Raw genomic sequence first — 21,332 nt, 5'->3', positions numbered from 1 at the left:
TATTTACTTTATACATGATTTGTGCAGTTTTTAAAGTCAACAAGATTTTTAAATTTGAATGCTTTTAGTTTGATGAAGAGTGGGTTAATTGGTGCTCTATAAGTGGTTTTTATTTAGTCTACAATTTGTTGAAATGAGAAGGAATAAATACATCTGTAGAGAGATGTGAAACAGGTGTAAACACTAGTAGCCTAAGTCCAAGTACATGAAGGTAGAGTGACGGTGTCAGAGTGATGGAGCTGTCTCTGAGAGCGGATGCTGGTCGGCAGCAGGCTGAACACCTTGTGGGTGATGGGGGATCTGGGTGATCCTGCACCATAGGCAGTTGCTCCTCTATTATTATTCCCAATTCCCAAAACACACACATTTCCCATAACCGTAAACTGTTTCCACACAATATGTATAAGTCACTGTGCCAGCTGACAGTCAGTCAAGTGCTGCTGGGAACTACTGCCTCATCGTATCAGCGTTATAAAATAATAACAAAAGCGCGCGCTTTTTATTTTTTATTATTGTTAGTAGCCTAGTAATACATATATGACCTGATATTCCCACATTATACCTCATATTGACTTTCACAATTTCGTTTTATTTAAATTGTATGTGTACACTTTAAAAGATAAATTAGTGGTACATGCACGAGCCTGGCACGAGCGGTGTCGCCATAGCCCCAGCAGCAGTCACTGCTCAGTGTGCGCGGCGTTGCCCCTGGTGACGCGTCTCTATCGAGAGTAGGCCCCGCCCATGCATCTCACTCTCGGCCTGTGGTTGGCTGTTAGCAGCCACCCTGTACCGTTGACTGGCTGGGCTAGCTGTCTGTCGGTTAGCTGGGTATATTTAGCTGATTGCATTATCGGATGAGATTTAACCTGCAGTGCAACTATCTAGAGTTAAGGACACACGTATAGTTGATGGTGTTTTCATGCCGAGGAACTAAGCTAACATCTAGCAGCAGTTGGATCTTCTGTGTGAGGAGCACCGACAACAAGTGACACAACAGGTTCCGAGATGTCTTCAGACGAAGACAGGGCCAAGGAGATCCTCAAGGGCTTCAGACTGTATCCTTTCTGCTCCGACACGGTGCTCTGCTCCCTGTTCATCACTGACTATTACTAGCGTTAGCGTTAGCAGAGGAGTTAGCATGCTGTGACTGAGTGAGAAGCTACAGGCAGGTTAGCGTTAGCTGCGGTGGCTAGCTGCCACCAGTCCCGCCTCTCACTGTCCGCTACAGCCATGTCTGTCTTAATGTGAACATGGGACTAGCTACATCATTAAATGTTGTTGTAGTTAGGAACCAGCTGTTCTCACCTGAAACACGGCCTGCCAGCTAACACGGGTGGCCTCGGCTCTGGCTAACTGCTAGTGTTACTAGACTTAAGTAGCTGTTAGCTGTTAGCTGTATGATGCTACAACACGGTGACAGATGGGAGATGTCAAACCCAGGTGGGACCCTGTCTACAGACAAGGCAGTCCACTTCAGTGCTGCTCTGCTTAACAGTCTTTTCAGTGTGTTTTAATGCAATAATAATAATAATAATAATAATACTAATAATACACTTATAATAGCACCTTCCATATCATAAAATGCAGCTCAAAGAGCTTTACTGAGAAACAAGTCAATAACACAGGTATAATAAACAGGAGACAGCTCAACAATGCAATAATAAAATCCCTTAATAAATGAAAATAGGATCATACTGGTAATAATAAAGCCAATTTGTTGATAGTGATAGCAACACTTTTAAAAAACAAGTATAATAAATATTAAAGAAACCTCAAATGATATTAAATTGTAAGCAAGATATGAGAGGTAAATTAATCTCTATTACTTCTCACCTGAAGAGAACCAAAGGGCAAAAACTAGCAGATCTACAGACAAATTTAAAGCTGAAACAACAGGAAGATATAAACAACCCAAACCCCACTGTAAAGCAGGAAATCAGGAAAATACAGGGTGAAACCAATGCTATTTACACACAGGAAGCCCAGAAGAATCTAACTTTCTTGAGGCAGAAATACTATGAGACAGGAGGGAAATCAGCAAAATACCTGGCGTACAAACTACGTAAACAACAGGAGGAAAGCACAATATACAAAATTAAGAACCCTAAAACTAATATACTGGAAAGGATTCAGGAATTTAAGGTAAACTGGGAAAATGATAAGATTAAATATTTGGGGATACATCTGACTGGGGACCTCTCAGGGCTCTTCTGGGCTCTTCTGAGTGGGACAAATGGATCTCCAGATTTATTTGGCAAGGCCGGAAACCAAGGATTAAATATGCTACCCTTCAACTTGCCAAGGAAAGCGGAGGGTTGGGTCTCCCTTGTCTAAGGAACTATTATTATGCTGCACAAATAACTCCCCTTTTATACTGTTGTAATGAAACTTATATAGCTAGGTGGAAGGAGCTGGAGTCCAATCTGTCAAATCAGTTCCCTATCCAAGCTGCAATAGCGGATAGGGGTCTAATGTGTCATTTAGAAAAGCTGGGGAACCCCTGGTTGACCCACAAACTCCAAGTCTGGCAGAAGGTAATTAATATTTGTGAGATGCATAGAATGCTGAGAATCTTCAGATGGTTTGCTTTTGACTCAGATTTTATTCCCAACAGACACGACTCTAGCTTTAAATCATGGACAATGTATGGTCTCACGACACTCCTCTCACTCACTCAAAGAAACACTGTGCACAGTTTTGAGACCTTGCGGGTCAAACATGGCTTGGCACGAAGCGCATTTCATAGATCCTTGCAGCTACGATCATATATTGATCATGAATGCAAACTGACTGACCTTTCAGATGTTGATTCAGATTTTTACTGCATTCTGAAAAATGCCATGACCATGATCCCTTCTAACTCCATTTCAAAACTATACACAGCTCTCTCCCATGCCAATGATAATAACACTTTATACATCAAAGGTAAATGGGAAAGGGAATCAGGGCTTGAGATTTCTGAGGAGGCGTGGGGCAATATCTGGTCCTTCCAGTGGACAACATCCAACTCCATGAGCTGGAGAGAGCATTGCTGGAAGAATGTTGTTAGATATTTCAAGACACCGTATCAGGAGAGGTATAAAGGTGCACATAGGCCGTGCTGGAGACAATGTGGCTCGACTGTCGCTAACCATTATCATATATTCTGGGATTGCCCCAAGTTAAATGTTTTCTGGAGGGGTATTCGGGCTTCCTTAAACATGGTCTTTAACACTCAAATACCTCTGAGCTTTGATGTTCTGTACCTGGGTCGTGTCTCTTTTTTGGAACGTAGGAGCGAGATAAAGTTGATGCAATTACTCTTGGTGGCAAGTAAGAAAACAATTACAAGGAGATGGTTAAGCCCGATCCAGCATACCCTGGATGATTGGATTGGAACTACTCTAGAGATATTTAGGATAGAAAAATTGACCTACCAATTAAGAATCCAAAGGGACAAATTTTACCAAATTTGGAACAACTGGATTTCATTTTTGATGATTATTTCTGACAGCAGCAGCAGGCGGCCACCCTGGTTCCTGTACATAGTTTCATAAAACCTGTTCTATCTATACTTAAGTTGCTTCAGAATTCTCTCTAAGTGAACATGTGGACCTCATCTGGCTCGGTTTATCCCGGGCTAACTGTCAGTACTGTCCTTAAGAGGATAATGAGTACCTACTAATGCTATTCTATCACAATTGCTGTGAAATCTAAGTTAATAGAGGAGAATGGGCAACACAAAGGATGACCGTCATCTGATCCACGATCCATGACTATACTTCCTTTGGCCCCGTATGCCTGGATGACTGGTGATGCACTTATTCTGGACTCAAAACAAACAAAACTGGAAGGACATGTGTTGTTATTTCTACTAATGTTGCTATGCTGGTATATGTCCCTGTTCATTCCAAATAAAGATACAATTTAAAAAGAAAAAATTGTAAGCAAGATCATAAAAATAGGGTTTTGAGCTTTGTTCCAAGCCTTTGGTGCACAACAACACAAAGCTGCTTCGCTAACGGTTTGATCATCCAGCAGGAGACAACCTGAGGGAGACCAATAATAATAATAATAATAATGAACGATAATAAGCAGTTAAAACCATTGGAATCATTTACACCACAGTGTGATGATGCTGGTACTGCTGTGACGTGTTCTCTTTTCCTGGAGCCACATTTACTTTATATTACGTGTTGGACATTTTTCCAGTGGTGTTGTTGAGATCTTAGTGTTTCTGTGTGTGTCACAGTGACTGACTGACTGACTGGCTGGCTGACTGACTGACTGATGCAGAAAGTTCTAAATTCATCTGCAGACATGACTGAAGACAGTCACTTGTTTTAAGAGGACTTTGGAAACAACTATGCTGTTAGTATTCTCCCCTTTTTAATCCTCTGTTTTACTCTTGTAGCACTTCTTTGAATTGTCTGGTTGTGTTTGACTTACAGTCATCTCCAAAATACCTAAAGCAGGGGTCTTCAACATTTTTTAAGCCAAGGACCCCTTAACTGAGAGACACGGAGCAGGGGACCCCCTTCTACATATATTGTATAAAATGAAGTTGCATATTAAACTGGGCCTACAATAACGTGTGGGCAGCCTACAGCCTTTATACATACCTCTTTTTATTTTGCATAGAATACTAAGCTATTAAAATAATAATTGTTGACATGGTTTAATCAATCATGTTTTAATGTAAAAACACATGTGGCACAGTGAATCCTTAGGATGAACTGTATCTGTAGATGGCCTTAGTGCCTACTTTACCTATAGGCCAGTAAGCCTATCATCAATGTTTTGTTTTTTTTTCACAAATTGGCTGATTTATATTTGCTAAAAATATGTTAGAATTATGTTAAGAGAGATTAGTTTTTGAAAAGAACTTTCAAAAAATGAACAATAATTTGGAGCTGCCATGTGGACCAACACGTCCTGTCGCTGGTGTTTATTGGATCCCGTCTCTACTTTATTGTGCTGGCAGTGCAGAATCCCAGGGTCCACGTTCAGACAGCGGTTCAGTTGGTACAGCCCAAAAGACGCACATCTGCACGGTCCACATACTTTAATCATCTGTCTGTGTCCAACATGTAGGAACGCAGACACATGTGCCGACAAACACTGGATATAGTCCAGAACAGAACCAGGTGTGCGTGGCCCCTTTAAGCTGATCCACCTGAGCTGAACAGGAAGCAGGAGGATGTTACAGCTCATCTATTGATAGTATTAACCTCCCATCATTATTTTACAGTCCTTGACAGACAGTCACAGTAACGACAACGCAAAAAGTAGTCCCAAGAGCTTGAAGCGGGCTGTTAAAGTTTGTTTGGGTCACAGTAAATGTGCCAGATAACATCGGTTGCTGTAAGCCCCAGATAGCCCAGCTTGTACAATATGTTTTTTTTATGAAAGCAGACTGCAGCTTTGTGGAGGAGGTGGGGCAAACTGATGCTTCCCATATTACTGAAGACACCTTCGGATGTGACCACCTAGTACCAAATTACCCTCTGTGTGTGTGTGTGTGTGGCCTCTAGCAGGGTAATGCCTAAATCCACGATTTAGTGACCAGGGATTTACTACCTTCTGTCCATGCTGGCTGATTAAAGCCAACACGGAGAGCTTGTGTTCCACACTGCTCCCATCACCATTTGTTGTCTAAATCCTTTTAAGAATATGAATAGTAATATGAATAGGAAGAGAACAGGCCGTCAACTTGGGAAGTTTTCTCACTTTGTTGGTTACAGAGGCTCACCTGCCGATTGGTAGTCTCACATATTCCAACCAAAAGGCTAACTGATTTTATTGTTATTCTGAGATAGTTAAAAAAACAAAAAAACAACAACCGTTGCGTCTGTTTGAAAGTTATGCCCAAACCTTTCAAAAAGAAATGATCACGGCCAATAATAACATAATCAGCGCCGACCTTTTTCATTCGTTGTTGCAAAAGTGAACAGAATAGTGAACTTTCAAACCATTTCAAATGCTTATTTGCTGAGAGAAGGAATCCGAATGCAAGCGTTGAACTGTAGGATGCTTCTCTGACTTTGCCAGATCACTGAGGCAGCCTCAGTTATTGGGAGCAGATACTTCCCCTGGGCCTGCTCCATTGACCTGAGAGCCCTCAAACTGGATCATGATGATGATGATGATGATGATGATGAATGATGATGATCTGTAACAGTTGTTGTTGAACAGGCCAGAGCAGAGTGTTGGGCTGCAGAGGTGTTCAGAGCAGAGTGTTGGGCTGCAGAGGTAGGGGGCAGTGGTGGCCTAAAGGTTAGAGAAGCGAGCTTGGGACCGGGGGTTCAATCCCCCAGACCGGCAGGATAAATTCTGGGTGGGGAAAGTGAAAGAGTAACAGCAACAACGTGTCCCTCCACTGTCATTACCACCACTGAGGTGCCCTTGAGCAAGGCCCTTAATCCCAACAGCTCCAGTGGAGTGAAGCTGCTCAGTGGCCATCAGAACAGACTTTGGTTGTTGAGAAATTGTTCTCAGTTGACTTTAATGAAAAAAAAAAAAAAGAGGTGTTCAGAGCAGAGTGTTGGGCTGTAGGATGCAGAGGATAAGATAGCTTACAAACTAATGCTATCTTAGTTGAGACAGTGGTACCCCAGGTCTCATTCAGTCAGTGTCCAACGTAACCTCTTAACCTTTCCAAGCAGAAGAATTCTTCAACTTTGTGACTCCATAGATGACCGGAGACGTAGCAGCTGTATGATAAGACCTCACCCTGCCAAGGCCATAGAGGAAAGCAAACACATAACACATTGTGTCTGTGATGAGGTATTTGGGCACCCGCAATATCTTTGTTTACCTTAAAGGTTCAGCTCAACTTAATGCCCCCAGCATGAGTTTAAATACGCCTTCAGGAAGACAGGGACAGGACACTTCAGAGAGTTGGGACGGCAAGACACGATAACACATCGTGGTTAAACTGTACTGCCTGCCTAAATTCTCTCCTCAATTGAGTGTTCATTAAATGCTCTTGTGTAATTCATCAAGGTCTCCCGAATCTTCTTCACGTATGGGAAATGAGTTGTGCTGCTCCTGAGTCTTTCCGTAACAGCGGCCGTCTTCCCAACCATTAACACGTCTTTATAAATAAACAAAGACTAAACAGTGACAGCAGCTTCTCACTGGGGGCTCATTAGCCTGTGTGTGTGTGTGTGTGTGTGTGTGTGTGTGTGTGCGTGTGTGTGTGTGTGTGTGTGTGTGTGCGTGTGCGTGTTTCAACACACCCTGACGGCCCAATGTAATTCGCCGGATGCAGAAACTGTGCTGCTTAGAGACGGACTGCTGGTGTCCTTCTGAAATCAGACAAAGATGGCTCTCAAAAGAACTGTCACTGATCCATCTTCTGGATTAAAACACAAATCTTCTCTCATACTGAGCTTTCGATACAAGGTTTTATAACATGATAACATAACATGAAAATGACAGAAAGGGCCATGGTACAAGCTTGTGTAATGTTGTGTAATGTTGTTGGAAGAGCTGTGAGAGAGAATGGAGGAAAAGAAGACACACATGATCCGATATGAACAGTAAATGTGTGTTGTGATCTTTGCTTGGCTGCTGTCATCGTAAACCTGCTAAAGGAGGCTGCTGTTCTTTTGTTGGCAGTGACAAGGTTCAGAAATGAGAGGAGTGAAAGAGGATTGTTCTGGAAGGTGTGGAGGATGATGAGTTTGATGTGGGAGTTTGGATTTAGTTAGACTTGAGAGGATTACAGAAACCTTTCAACTCAGCACACTTTACTGTAAAGCCAGGGGAAGAGGTGGGGGAGGGTGGAGGCGAGACAGCAACAACAGCAGTTAATCATGATATCTACTGTAAGCATGTATACATGCAAACACAGCCTGGCTGTGTAAGCATGTATACATGCATACACAGCCTGGCTGTTGGGTCATGCTGGGTCATGACCAAAGCAGAGTAAAGGCTTATTTTTGACTTGCTAGGCTATTCCTTAATATTTCAGTTCAGGATGGACCCTCACATTTCCTCCTGAACTGTAGGACACATTGACAGTGTATCAAATCCCCCCCCCCCCCACTGAGTTAAAGGCATACTATGTAACTTTTCCCTCTTCAGTCCCCCTACAGGTTGTCTCATTGGAACTACAGCTTGCACGGCTGCAGTTCCAATAAAGGCAGCTGCACACCGGGGCGATAATCGGCCGTTGGACAGTCTGGCGAGGTCGGTGACTTGAGTCTGTTCGGTGTGTTCCGTCCAGTCGTCCGTCCAAGGAGCTGTTGGCTTTCATTTTGGCCAACCTGACATGCTAGTCGGAGACAGGGCAGTCGGGACTCACTTGGAAATGGCGAGCGGAATGAGCGTGACTAAGCCTCTCAAAATCTGACGAAAATCTTTGTCGATCTGAAATGAAGACAGATTCAGGAACTGCATGGCCTATTTCTTGCTCAGAAACACGTTTCAGTGAACTATTTTAGTACAATATGAGATCGTATTCTGAACAAGCCGCCATGACAGTCTGTCTTTGAATTTCTGGAGAAACCAGACCCACGTGACGCGTTCGTCCAATCAGCTGCCGGTTTTCATTTTTTGGGCGACAATACAGATTAGCGCCGCCTGCTGTTATGGAGACGTATTACGTCTCGTCGCTTTGGTGTGTTCCGAGGCACTTTTTTGAGCAACTCGGGGAGACTGATCAGTCCAACTGCCTTTTCTGCCGAGGGTCGGCCGTCTGGTTGGTGTGTAACTGCCTTAAGACAACCTGTAGGGGGGGACCGAAGCAGTGGGACGCGCGAGCTGTAGTTCCAATGAGACAGCCTGTAGGGGGACTGAAGAGGGAAAAGTTACATAGTATACCTTTAAAACAGCCTGTTATAGTCTGTCGCCTCTCTCTGTCCTCTCAATTATGACAAGTTGGTGAAGCCGCTGCTCATCATTACGAAGGCGCTGGACTCTCCTAAACACACTCCATGTCTTCTCCGGAATCGTCTTGAGAACCAACTGATGTATGACTGTCAAACGCAGGAATATGCTGTCCTCTCAGATGACTGTGTGTGGGCTGTGAGTGTAACAGTATGCTAACTGTCGCTTTAAGGTGCTGACACACCAACCCGATTATCGGCCGTCGGACAGTCTGGCGAGGTCGTTGACTCGAGTTTGTTCGTGTGTTCCGTGCCGTCGTCAGCCGGAGGAGCCGTCGGCCTTCATTTTGGCCGATTTGACTTCCGTTCAGCTCTCTGATGAAAACAATGACTGACGACAGCGTGCTCTGTGTTTACTAGGTCTAGAGAGATGTTCCGTCATTTCCGGTTTTCATTTTTTGGGTGACCATACAGATTAGCGCCGCCTGCTGTTATGGAGATGTATTACGTCTCTCGCACGCGTACGCTCAAGTCAAGCGTCGCTTCGGTGTATTCCGAGGCCCTTTTTTGACTCCGGGGAGCCGACTGATCAGTCCGACTGCCTTTTCTGCAGACGGTCGGTCGTCGGGTTGGTGTGTCAGAGCCTTTAGGAGTTGTGTGTTTGGAGGCAGTTGGGATGGAGGGCTTCACAGATGGTGTGGAGTCCAGTGTGTGTGTGTGTGTGTGTGACACTAAGTAGTATCTGAGTGTGACAGGGTGCCGAGTGGAGGATGTTCAGGAACAAAGGGCGGCGTGTCCGTCAGTCTGATATATTCACAGATCAAGTGTGCCACCAACACTTCCTCTGCAGAGGGAAGCAGCAGCACCCTGAGCAGCTGACCAGTCCAGTAGCCGATGTAGGAATAGAGAGAGCAGAATGCACACTTCTTGTCAATAAGGTCATTTATCTTAGAAGTTAACAAGCGCAGGCTTTTCCTTCAGTCATCAAATATCACCCCCACCGCCATCAATTTGAGATTAGTGGCGCTTGTTGGGAGCATTTCAACTTGGGCCTGGGTTAAACATCCATTTAGTCAGTGACGACCAACCCACTTCCTGTCGGGGGGGGGGAGCAGCGAGTGTCCTGCAGGCTCTGCCACTGACAGCTGTATTGTGTGGACAGTCAGGACCAGCTGACCCGCTGAAAGACACACCTCCACATGGCTGTCTTTAGCTGACCTGGAAGCTTCTCTTTCACCTTTCATCCTCACTCAGTTTGGACCAACAATGCTTTCTAAAGCATGATATTATAAATATATATTACTTCAATCAAATCCATGACTCAGCACTAGGGTTGGGCATCGTTTGGATTTTAATAATTCTGATTCCGATTCTTCCTTTCGATTCCGATTCTTTGAGTGGGGGAGTTGAAACTGGTCACATGCTTATTTCACAAATAAGAGGAAAGTTTTATTTTGATTCAATGGTGGTTTGCAGTTTTACCGGGCGTAAAACAAAGCCAGACTAGAGAGCTGCAACACAACAAGCGCCTGGCTGCTACAGAAACCAAAACTTGCGCGTGTAAAATTTGGAACAGATGATCGGATTTGAAACCAAATCCTCCAAACGATTCCAATAAAGAAATGATTCCGACGGAATCGTAATTTTTAGAACGATTCCAAGTAGGAATCGGTTCTCGATGCCCAATCCATGACTCAGCGCTGTCCTCGTTAGCTGTTTGTAGATCAGTAGTTTGTATACTACTATACGTCAATGTGTATCATAGCTGGAACTAAATAAAGCTGCACAGTACCGACAGCAGTCGGTGCTCAGCCCTAATAAAATAAATGTACTGAAAAAAAGCATATCTGTTTTAGTTTCTTTTGCCGAAATTAGATGGACTTGACATCGACATTCCAAAAGTCGGCGCTGTGCTGCAGTTGCTTCACATCAAACACTAAAGTAGCTCAAAGATCCGACGTCAAAACATCATGGCTGTTCTCCAACCAGGCGCTCTGTATGAATATGTAGTCACATACTTCTGAGACATTATAGCACAAGGCTCGGCAGGAAGTGGGCTTGTCATTAGTGACTGAATAGATGTTTAACCCAGGCCCAACAAGCTCCACCAGTCACAGGTGGGTGGGGGGGGTGATCTTTGATGACTGAAGGCCAAGCACTGCACTTGTTTACTTCTAACATAACTGACCTCATTGATAAGAAGAGTCAGCTGGTAGTAGGGCTGTAGTCAAGACCACCTTTGTCGAGTCCAAGACGAGTCCAAGTTCAGGACTAATCGAGACCAAGTCAAGACCGAGTCCAAAAAAAAGTGTTATGATGCCTCTGCAGGTGTCTTATGAAGTTTGATGTTGTCCCACAGATTTCCGAAATTGTTGCTTTGCAGAATTTGCAGTCCGCCCTGTGTTTCTTTTTAAGCGCAGTGCTGAGAAATTCCTGGTGATTTCTATAACCAAATTTGATTATGGCAGAATTGGCGGACATCTTCGTTTGTTACAGTGTGTGTGTGAATCAATGAAAATGAATGGCAATAACGTTAGCAGGGCACACAGATGCAGGGCGTGTGAAGATAATCTAGTGTGTGATTGGTTATCAGGTGGCCAGTGTTTCACATAAAACATAATAAAGACACCTGGACTCGGTCGAGACCAAAAGCCATTATTTGGCAAGACCAGTGGCAGAGACCGACACAAGTCCAAGTCCAAATACCAGCGAGTCAGAGACAAGTCCGAGAACATAGAAAAACCGCCTCGAGTCCGGACGCAAGTCCAAGACCGGACTCGAGTACTACAACCCTGGCTGGTAATGACTACCAACGTGCACACACCTCCCTAACTGGGAACAGCTGGCAGAGATGCGGCAGCAGGATCTCCTCACTGACCTGCTATCAGCTGGTAGTGGCAGGCTCGATATCTTTATAGGAGAAATCACAGCAACTTTCCAGATTAAATATGCTGTTAACTCTTTTCGAGTGATGGGTACTGTGGGTAGATTACACAAGCGCGTTGTTCCCCCAAATATTCATGATGTTCTGTTCCGTAGCTGGTTGTTGTCACTCAACATGTTCCTGACAGAAACTGGATGAATCTTCGAGATGCAGAGACGGGCAAAGTGCTGTGGCAGGGAACTGAGGACCTGTCTGTGCCAGGAGTCGAACATGAAGGTACATCACACACAGACACACACACACACACACACACACAGGGCTTCTTAGTGGCGTGAGCACCATTTTTTTCAGTGGCGTGAGCACCATTTTTTAACTAACTAAAACAACCCAAACTAATACAGCGTGAATGTTATTCATAGTATACTGCACAGCCTAATGAGCAACATGAATGTAGTAGTACTGAAAATAGGTAAGGTTACACACGGTTCATCACTCCTTTCAGTCCAGGTGACATTTGCACCTTAGATGAAGTCCAGGGGATCAGATCAGACCGCTTTTCAGACCAGCTTACCCCAGTTCCTTACAATCATTAGAAATAGTTATTCCCACCATCCATCATTCTGACTGTAGCTCTGAAGAAACAGGATTCAAATGTGTCACACACAGAAACGGGATGTTGTGAGTGGCTTCAGGCTGTGCATAAAGACTAGTGTGAAAATAAGAACAAGATAATATACTATATATAGTGCTCAGCATAAGTGAATACACCCATGCTATGGAAAGTACCCCATGCCAATCTCTAGGTATGGTGAAGGGGATGTGATGATGTGGGGCTATTTTAATTCCAAAGGCCAAGGGAACTTTATCAGGATGCATAGTATCCTGGATCCATGAAATAACTGGCCTTTAAAAATACAAATCAGCCTGCCTCTATGGGAATTTAACATAGGGGTGTACTGACTTATGCCCCCTGTATTTTAAGGAAGAACATTTATTTATTCACGATAAATTATTCATTCACAAAGAAAATTGGTGTCTTTAAAGGTTGGCTTTTTCCTCATTTTTTAAATTACGGCATTAAGATCAATTTCCAAAAGATGATTTGGATGAAAAAGGACAATGTGCCACAAGGCTGAGGATATACTGAGGTCATTTTGAGTGCATATTAGTGGTTTAGATAGTCGGGTTCAATTGTGTGGAGTTGATTATAAAGCTGTGTAATGAGCCCTACTGTAGCTAAAGTCTGACCATAACTACAAGCTTCATTAGACTCTGTGTACATCAAAAGATGACATGCTAAAAGGAGAGACATGAACAGAAAATAGAGTTCTGTTAAAAGCTCTGATATCTCATCAATCAGATCATGTTCCCATCACCTTTTCACAACTGCTTCAATGTGTGATTAATGCTGTGTGTTTGATATTGTAGTGTGTTTTCTATGATCATTTGAGCTCCTGTAGTATCTTGAAACCGCTCTATAAATCAAATATAGTATTACTATCACCAGGGTATACATTAACAGAAGAATCCTGATGTGCAGCACAGTGGTTCCCGGTCGGCTACAGGAAGATAATTAACAAGTGTAATTCTGTTTAAAAATACTCTGACATGAGTTGTTGGTGTTTATTTAAATGCAGCTAATGCAGGCAGTCTAATGGAGCCGACAGAGCTCCTACAAACACAATGTTTACATCTCTTAGCTCTGGTTGCTATTGGTCACGTTTGGAATCCAAAGCTCTTCTCTCAGTTAATTCCAGTCTGTCTTTCTCTGCAGCTCGCGTCCCAAAGAAGATCCTGAAGTGTAAAGCCGTGTCCAGAGAACTGAACTTTTCCTCCTCAGAGAAACTGGAGAAGTTCCGACTGGAGCAGAAGGTTTTCTTCAAGGGACAGTGTCTAGAAGGTAAGCTGTGTGTTGCGTGTTGAACCTAGGTAGGAGGTAGGAGTCTGAAGGCGCTGACACACAAGCAGGCAGACGCACCACTCGGCCGAAAAGGGAGAGAAAGGAAAAAATAGACTGCGCCGCACGCACACAGCATCATTTACATTTACATTTTTTTACATAATTTATTCATGACTATACAGTCCTTCCAGAAAAATGCAGAGTTTTTTTGTGATTGTTGCAGGGCAAAAATCCTTGATTATGCGGCACATTTTCTTAACAAATGCGATGAAATATGCGGGATATTTATGCAATTTTATGCAATGAAATTGCGGGAACTTGCAAAAATTGCGGTTTCATCGTGGCTTCATCGCGGGGTTTGCAGCTTTTCGATGATGTTCACGTCACTTCGTAACGTCACTTCGTAACGTCACTTCATAACGTCACTTCATAACGTCACTTCATAACGTTCCCATCGCAACAGGGGAAACCGGCTGCTCTTGTGTGAAGTAAACGCAACATTGTTCAACTTTCTGCTAAGATATGTGTGACTTTTTTGCAACGAAAATAGGGGGATTATGAAATCATGCAAGCCCCGCATATTTTGCGCGGAAATCAGCAATTTATGCGGCGAAAGTGCGGCGTATTTGAAAAAAAGTGGTCCCCGCATAAATTATGCAGACTTTGGCTGATTATGCATTGAATTATGCGATCGCATAATCGCGTTTTTCTGGAGGGACTGACTATACGCCACTTGGAAGTTGGAACAAAATAAAATCAGTCCTCTGTTTCACCCCCTCAGCATCCATTTTCGCACTAATCGAAACGCATCACCTGACCGCTCATTTACCACGCAACCCAGAGCGCAAGCCCGGCCCGAGCCCGTCGAGTCCCGTCGGGTTTGGGCAAAGATCTGCAGCTCTACATAGTATTGGCGAGAGCGACACAGGATATCAAACCTGTTTCTTTGAACCTGTAATTGTTTGCCCTCTGTCACTAACAGACACGTTCCCAAACTCTCACTTGAAGCACTACATTTTTTTTAGATTTATTATTATAATATTTAAGGGGGCTGAGATGAAATTTAGAGGGGCTTGAACCCATAGGCGCCGATTTATGTTTTCCACCGTGGGTGCTCACAAAAAGTAGTCAAAAAATGCTTGCATTTCAGAACCTTAGGAAATGGACAGCGGCCGACACGAACACACCCGCCTATTGACTCGATAATAAAGCCGTAAAGTAGGCTTTCAACTCAGGACAGCACCACTTCTCACAAATACAGATAGGATTGGAGATGAACACATAACCGCGATCAGCTTCGTGGGAAATTAAGAATCAATTCCACCTGTCTAGTAGCCTAGGCACACTATGACAGACGCTCCACTTAGCACCAACTGCAATGTTTAATTTTAAATGAATGTAGCCTACTGGCAGTCTGGCACTGGGTGCTCAGTATTTTCCGTGGGTGCTCGAGCTCCGGAGCACCCACAGTATCGGCGCCAATGCTTGAACCCCCCTAAAAAAGGTCTAAAATCGCCACTGCTCAATGGGAAGATTCCTGGTGAAATAACATGACTGTTAGCTGAGGGGCTAATACCTGCGGCAACACCAACAGAAAGCAGAGTAGGGCGAGGTAATGTCTTGATAAAATGCTTGGTTTCCTAAAATGTGCCATAAGATCCGTCGGTTGCTAACTGTTGCTGTGTTACAGCCCTGTCTGGTTCCCTGTTACTGTGTGTTCACACTGCAGTGCTGTCCCCTGCTGAACACAGCTGAGCTTAGCGAGGGGCCCCGGGGACGACACACACCAACACAACATGTTTGTGTTGCTGAGAATGTCTTTGGAGCGTCATGGCACCCTGACACACTGAGTATAAACTAGCAGCAGTGTTAATAATGAACTGTGTCTGTCTGTCTGTGTCTCTGTCCAGAATGGTTCTTTGAGTTTGGTTTTGTCATCCCCAACTCCACCAACACATGGCAGTCTCTGATCGAAGCAGCTCCAGAGTCCCAGATGATGCCAGCCAACGTTCTAACGTGAGTCTCCACTTCTCTGTCGTATGTAGTCGTGCTGCTGACACATTACTCAGCCTGAACAGCTGCAACTCACCAACACACAGCCAACCCGGTCTCACGCCAGTCCGTGAAATGGTCACGTTTTTCGAACGTGACCATTTCACGAACTGCCATAAAACTGGGCTGCTCTCGGGGACGCCACAACAACGGGGCGGTTGTGGTTAGGAAAAGACAGTGTTCATACGTTTTGAAAAAACTTGGAAAAGTTATGGAATTTGAAAAATGCAAATTCAAAATGCAAAAATTATTTTTTGGGTATTTGTAGGCCTTTATTTGACAGGACAGCTGAAGACATGAAAGCGGAGAGAGAGAGGGGAATGACATGCAGCAAAGGGCCGCAGGTCTGAGCCGAACCCGGGACCGCTGCGCCGAGGAGTAAGCCTCTATATATGGGCGCCCGGGTAGCTCAGTTGGTGGAACGAGCGAGGTCTTTCCATTCATTTTGAATGCGGGAAGTGCGTGTAGGGGGGAGCTGGAAAAAACCTGCAGCGGCCTGCTGCCAAAAGTTGAGACCGAGTCAACTAGAATGTCAACCCCAAGTCATGTGCGCGTGGGTCAGACTTGTCGGGTGTGTTTGAGGCGGTGTGAGAGTCCCGTACAGGAAACAGGAAACATCACTGCCTCTATTGCTGCCACAAGAAAGTTTTAAAACACCAAACACAAGCACTGAACTGCCCGTTACAACAGTCTGGTAAGTTCAGAAAATGACATCACTTTACTGTAATGCAGCCTTTAAAACCAGGAAAAGACAACACTTATGCCATATTAAAATATGATGATGTCCAAAATCTAAGACGATATCTAGTCTCATATCTCATATCAATATAATATCGATATATTGCCCAGCTCTAGTCCCTCCGTCTCTTTTCTGTCTCTCCAGGAAATGAAGTTGCCTTCAAGTGCGCTTGGAACTGTCCAGATCTATATAAATCATTTCCCAATTTTCTAATGTAGACATGTAATCTTGCAGCCCTCTCCTGGCATTATGTCACGTGACCCTTTGGCGATTCATTTAATAGTGGACATCTAATTGATTCATCTTTGCAGCTCACGTTGTGATGATCTGAATCTGAATTCTGCATTGTTTACCTGTTCATATTTACTGCACTGCACTGATTACCTGTTTACATTTACTCCTGCACTGTTTTCATCAATGCCCTTGCACTGCTAACACCCAAAACTGCACAATATACTTATTTTTGTATTCCATAACCTGCCCATAAACCTGTGTAACCTGCCCATAAACCTGCCCATAAACCTGTGCAATATACATACATATACATATGTATATCACATGTGTGTGTATGTATGTATATACTTCTTATCTGTCACTGTAGACATGTAATCTGGAAAACCTGTATTTATCTAACTATACACTGTTGTACATAATTAATCTCTATAGTCAGTCCCTCCAGAAAAACGTGATTATGCGATCGCATAATTCAATGCATAATCAGCCAAAGTCTGCATATTTATGCGGGGGCCACATTTTTTCAAATACGCTGCACTTTCGCCACATAAATTGCCTATTTCCGCGCAAAATATGCGGGGCTTGCATGATTTCATAATCCCCGCATTTTCGTTGCAAAAAAGTCACACATCTTTTCTTTTTTTTTTTTTCTCCAAGTCTTTTTTATTGATATTTTTACATAGAGTGATAGTGTACAAAGCACATCAATTCAGAAGCATAGGTGAACAGAAATATTACAAGTATAAACATCTTACCCTCCCCCCTTCGCTCTAACAGAGCCCCGTCCCTGCAACACTATTACTGTACCATTCAACAACCTAGTATTGATTGAACTTGTATGCAACCACTTATATTACATGCATCACTTAAGTATCAAAATTACATGTACACACAAAATATATATATATTAAAACAAAACAATATGATACATAAGTAAATAAAAATAATACATCAAAAAGAAATAAATAATAATAAAAAGAAATAAATACAAAATCAATAAGTAATCAAAAATGGTCCTTATGGGTTTCAAATTATACAGAATACAGGATCAGTCATATGAAACATCAATATTAGTGACATGTAATTTCTCTATATAACTTAAAAAAGGTTTCCATGTAGTATAACATTTTTGAATACATCCTCTTGTAGAATAGCGAATCTTCTCTAATACCAAATGGTGTAGAATGTCATTGATCCACATGGTACAGGTTGGAGGAAGTTTCTCCTTCCATTTAAAGAGTATTAACCGCCTAGCTATAAGAGATGCAAAAGCTATCATATTCTTTGCCTGGCGGTTAAGGTGAGTGTCTTGTGGAGTTATTCCAAATATGGCAGTGATGGCAGAAAGTTCTATAGGTACTTGTAAAACATCTGAAAAAGTTTTAAATATTGACTGCCAGAAATTATCTAGTTTTGAACAAAACCAGAACATATGTGAGAAGGTGGCTGGCATTTGCCTACACCGATCACAACTAGGATTGATGCTTGGTGTGAACTTTGCTAGCCTTACTTTAGACCAGTGAAGGCAATGCATAACCTTGAACTGGATAACTGTGTCGTAAGCAGATTGAAGAGGAATGAATTCTATCTAAGGCTCCTTCCCAGACCTCCGCAGGAAGGTCGAACCCCAATTCGCTCTCCCATTGAGTCTTTAATGACGTCAAAGGTTCCAAATTATATGTATTTAGTAAGGAGTATATTTTCCCAATAGTCCCTCTGGAACCTGAATTAAGCTTCAGAATGGAATTTAAGAGGGAGTTGGGTGGCTGGGATGGGAAGTGAATAAATGATGTTGATATAAAACTACGGAGCTGCAAAAATCTAAAAAAATGAGAATTAGGAATGTTAAATTTAAGTGTTAATTGATCAAAGGATGCAAAAGTATCATCAATGAATAGGTTCTCTATTGTGGCAACTCCTCTATTAGCCCATTCATGAAAAGCATTGTCTATAATTGATGGCATGAACTGGTGATTTTTTTTATTATAGGAGCACAAGTGGGCAGATCCCTGAGAGAAAAAGCTCGTCTGAACTGCGTCAGAATTCTAAAAGAGTGTTTCACAATTGGATTTATGGTGAATTTAGATATAGATTCCAAAAGAGGAAGTTTTGAGCAGAATAATGAGTGTAAAGAAGTATAAAGACAAGAGGAGTTTTCCATTCGTAACCACTCGGGGGTAGTATCACCAGATGGGGAATCTTTCCAAAACAGCATAGATCTAATGTTGGCAGCCCAATAGTAAGACTGGAAATTAGGGAGGGATAATCCTCCATGTTGACGATGCTGTTGTAAGATCCTTTTCCGTATTCGAGGGTTTTTCTTATTCCATATAAATCCCGACACCAAATTGTCCACTGACATGAAAAAGGATTTAGATAAGTGTAGGGGAATGCATTGAAATATATAAAGAAATTTTGGCAAAACATTAATTTTAATTATGTTAATTCTGCCTCCTAGTGACAGGGGGAATAAACTCCAACGTTCCAAATCTCGCTTAAGGTGGGTTAATAGTGGTGAAAAATTGGCTTTGAATATATCTTTAAAGGCATGCGTTATCCAGATTCCTAAGTATTTCAATTTCTGTGGACTGACTTAAGTGGGAATAAACCAAAGTTAATTTTCTTAGCTGCTGCGTTCACTGGCATAATTTCACACTTTTGTAGGTTAATGTTGTACCCCGATATTTTGCCGAATTCCTCAAGCAGGTTCAGGGCATTTGGTAGACTAGTTAAAGGATGGGACAGATATAAAAGCATATCATCAGCATACAGGGACACCTTATTATCCGAGTCATATCTCCGTATTTCCTTTATATTAGCTTCACCACGTAACGCTAAAGCCAATGGCTCAATCGCAATAGCGAATAGGAGGGGCGACAGTGGACAGCCCTGTCGGGTGCCATGATGGAGAGGGAAGTAAGAAGAGAGGTTGTTGTTTGTTCGGACAGCTGCTAATGGAGAAGAATACAGAATTTTAATCCAGGAGATGAATTTTTCACCAAAACCAATTTGTTCGAGAGTATGGAAGAGATAATCCCACTCCACTCGATCAAACGCCTTCTCAGCGTCTAATGTTAAAAAAAGGAGTGACGACCTTTAAACGTCACACATATCTTAGCAGAAAGTTGAAAAATGTTGCGTTTACTTCACACAAGAGCAGCCATTTTCCCCTGTTGCCATGGGAACGTTATGAAGTGACGTAATTACGGGACGTGAACATCAGCAACCGCAGTTTTTGCAAGTTCCCGCAATTTCATTGCATAAAATTGCATAAATATCCCGCATATTTCATCGCATTTTTTAAGAAAACATGCTGCATAATCAAGGATTTTTGCCCGCAACAATCACACAAAAACTAATTTCTGGTTGGATGTCAACTGCATTTCTTTGGCTCTGTACCTGTACTCTGCTAAATGACAATAAAGTTGAATCTAATCATCTGAAATGTTTCTGTAACTTTGTGTACTCATTCATGGGGATCATGCTGATGTCTCCGTGTGTCTCTGTCTTCCAGTGGTAATGTGATCATAGAGACCAAGTTCTACGATGACGACCTCCATGTCAGTACCTCCAGGGTACGACTCTTCTACGTCTGACCTCTGACCGCTGACTCTTACCTTCCAAACCGCTGACGTCCTGCCAAGGTCTATAGATTACCAAGGTTAGCTACAGTAAACGGCTCATTGCTGACCTGGGATCAGCACATCCGGATGAACCCAGCTGTGGTCCCTCAGCCAGTGACGTGAGCTTTGTGTTTGGTTGTTTTCTTGTTTTGTGTCCACCTGAAAACTTGTTGTAGACCTTTTGGGAGGAGAGGGGAGAGGAGGAGAGCGCCATCTGCTGTTTCCTCTGTCTCTCTGCATCCCTAACCCCTCCAGACTGTTCCACTGTAAATACCCTCCACTGATCTCCAGTCAGCCAGGGAGCCACTCAGGAACACAACATCAGATGTGAAACCTGTCTGCTGGGACCTTCTCCTTTCTGTTGGAAACACTGCTTCTCCGTGCGGCAAGGGAGGACGCTCAGAGTCTCTGCTGAGCTGCGTTCAACGTGTCCTCCTGCTCATCAGAAACCCCCCTAGGTAACACTTCCTCCAGCTGTGTCCCACTTCCTGTGAAGTCCACTCTTCCTGACAGAGTAGATCATCGTGTCCCGTTCCACCAGTGAAATGCAGCCTCTGTTTGTAGTCAGTAACTTGTAAAGTCAGAAAATGGTTCCGTGATATCAGAGAAATAGAAGTTTTTACGCATGTATTTGGACACAACAACTCAGCTTTGAGAAGGTCCTGCGAGGTCGAGTGGTAGCTGTAGTCCTCTGAAGTGGGACACGGCTTCCATCCAACCTGTTTCCTGTTTCCTGAGGACATGAGCCTGGTCAGAACAGTGATGTTTTAGGATGAGAAGCTGCACACTGACACGTCTTTTATTATATCCACTCACATGCTTGTACTTATAATGCTTGACTTTTAACTAAACCCTCACCCGGTGTAGACCTGCGTCATTTACTCTCAGTAGTTGACAGTTTGAGCCCAGCTAGCCCCAGATGCTAACAGCTGCTCAGCTCAGCTCTGGACATTCTGGCTTCACTGCGTGGATGTCACTGTTTGTTTTTTTTTTCCTAGCGGCTAACTGAGCTGTGTAAAATAGTTTTAATATGACACAAGTTGTGGATTAAAGTTATCCAATGTTGTAATAACATGAGGTGTGT

At 43.2% G+C, this 21,332-nt stretch overlaps 1 protein-coding gene across 3 annotated transcripts; it reads left to right on the top strand.

Moving 5' to 3' along the window:
• Positions 1 to 795: 795 nt before the first annotated feature.
• pde6d (phosphodiesterase 6D, cGMP-specific, rod, delta) lies at positions 796 to 21,322 on the top strand. 3 transcript variants are annotated; one of them, XM_078259572.1, is made up of 6 exons: positions 796 to 1,080; positions 8,869 to 9,015; positions 11,856 to 11,976; positions 13,475 to 13,600; positions 15,511 to 15,616; positions 20,140 to 21,322. In XM_078259572.1, exons 1-6 carry the CDS (start codon positions 1,009 to 1,011, stop codon positions 20,219 to 20,221), a joined length of 654 nt encoding a protein of 217 aa, XP_078115698.1. In that variant the 5' UTR covers positions 796 to 1,008; the 3' UTR covers positions 20,222 to 21,322. The 3 variants fall into 3 exon arrangements, with proteins under 3 accessions (XP_078115698.1, XP_078115699.1, XP_078115700.1); XM_078259573.1 differs by lacking the exon at positions 8,869 to 9,015 and having other exon boundaries at positions 805 to 1,080; XM_078259574.1 differs by lacking the exon at positions 8,869 to 9,015 and having other exon boundaries at positions 810 to 1,058; positions 11,888 to 11,976.
• The last annotated feature ends 10 nt before the right edge of the window (positions 21,323 to 21,332 follow it).

The sequence above is a fragment of the Sander vitreus genome, chromosome 9, assembly GCF_031162955.1.
Source record: "Sander vitreus isolate 19-12246 chromosome 9, sanVit1, whole genome shotgun sequence".
Taxonomy (NCBI): domain Eukaryota; kingdom Metazoa; phylum Chordata; class Actinopteri; order Perciformes; family Percidae; genus Sander; species Sander vitreus.
Note: the sequence above shows the minus strand (reverse complement) of the source record. Positions and strands in the feature narration are given on the sequence as shown.

Bases quoted from the DNA above. Each gene is read 5' to 3' on its own strand.
- pde6d (XM_078259572.1), top strand. From the start codon at position 1,009: ATGTCTTCAGACGAAGACAGGGCCAAGGAGATCCTCAAGGGCTTCAGA. The intron at 11,977-13,474 runs GTACATCACACA...CTTTCTCTGCAG, and splicing joins GCCAGGAGTCGAACATGAAG to CTCGCGTCCCAAAGAAGATC. The intron at 13,601-15,510 runs GTAAGCTGTGTG...GTCTCTGTCCAG, and splicing joins CAAGGGACAGTGTCTAGAAG to AATGGTTCTTTGAGTTTGGT.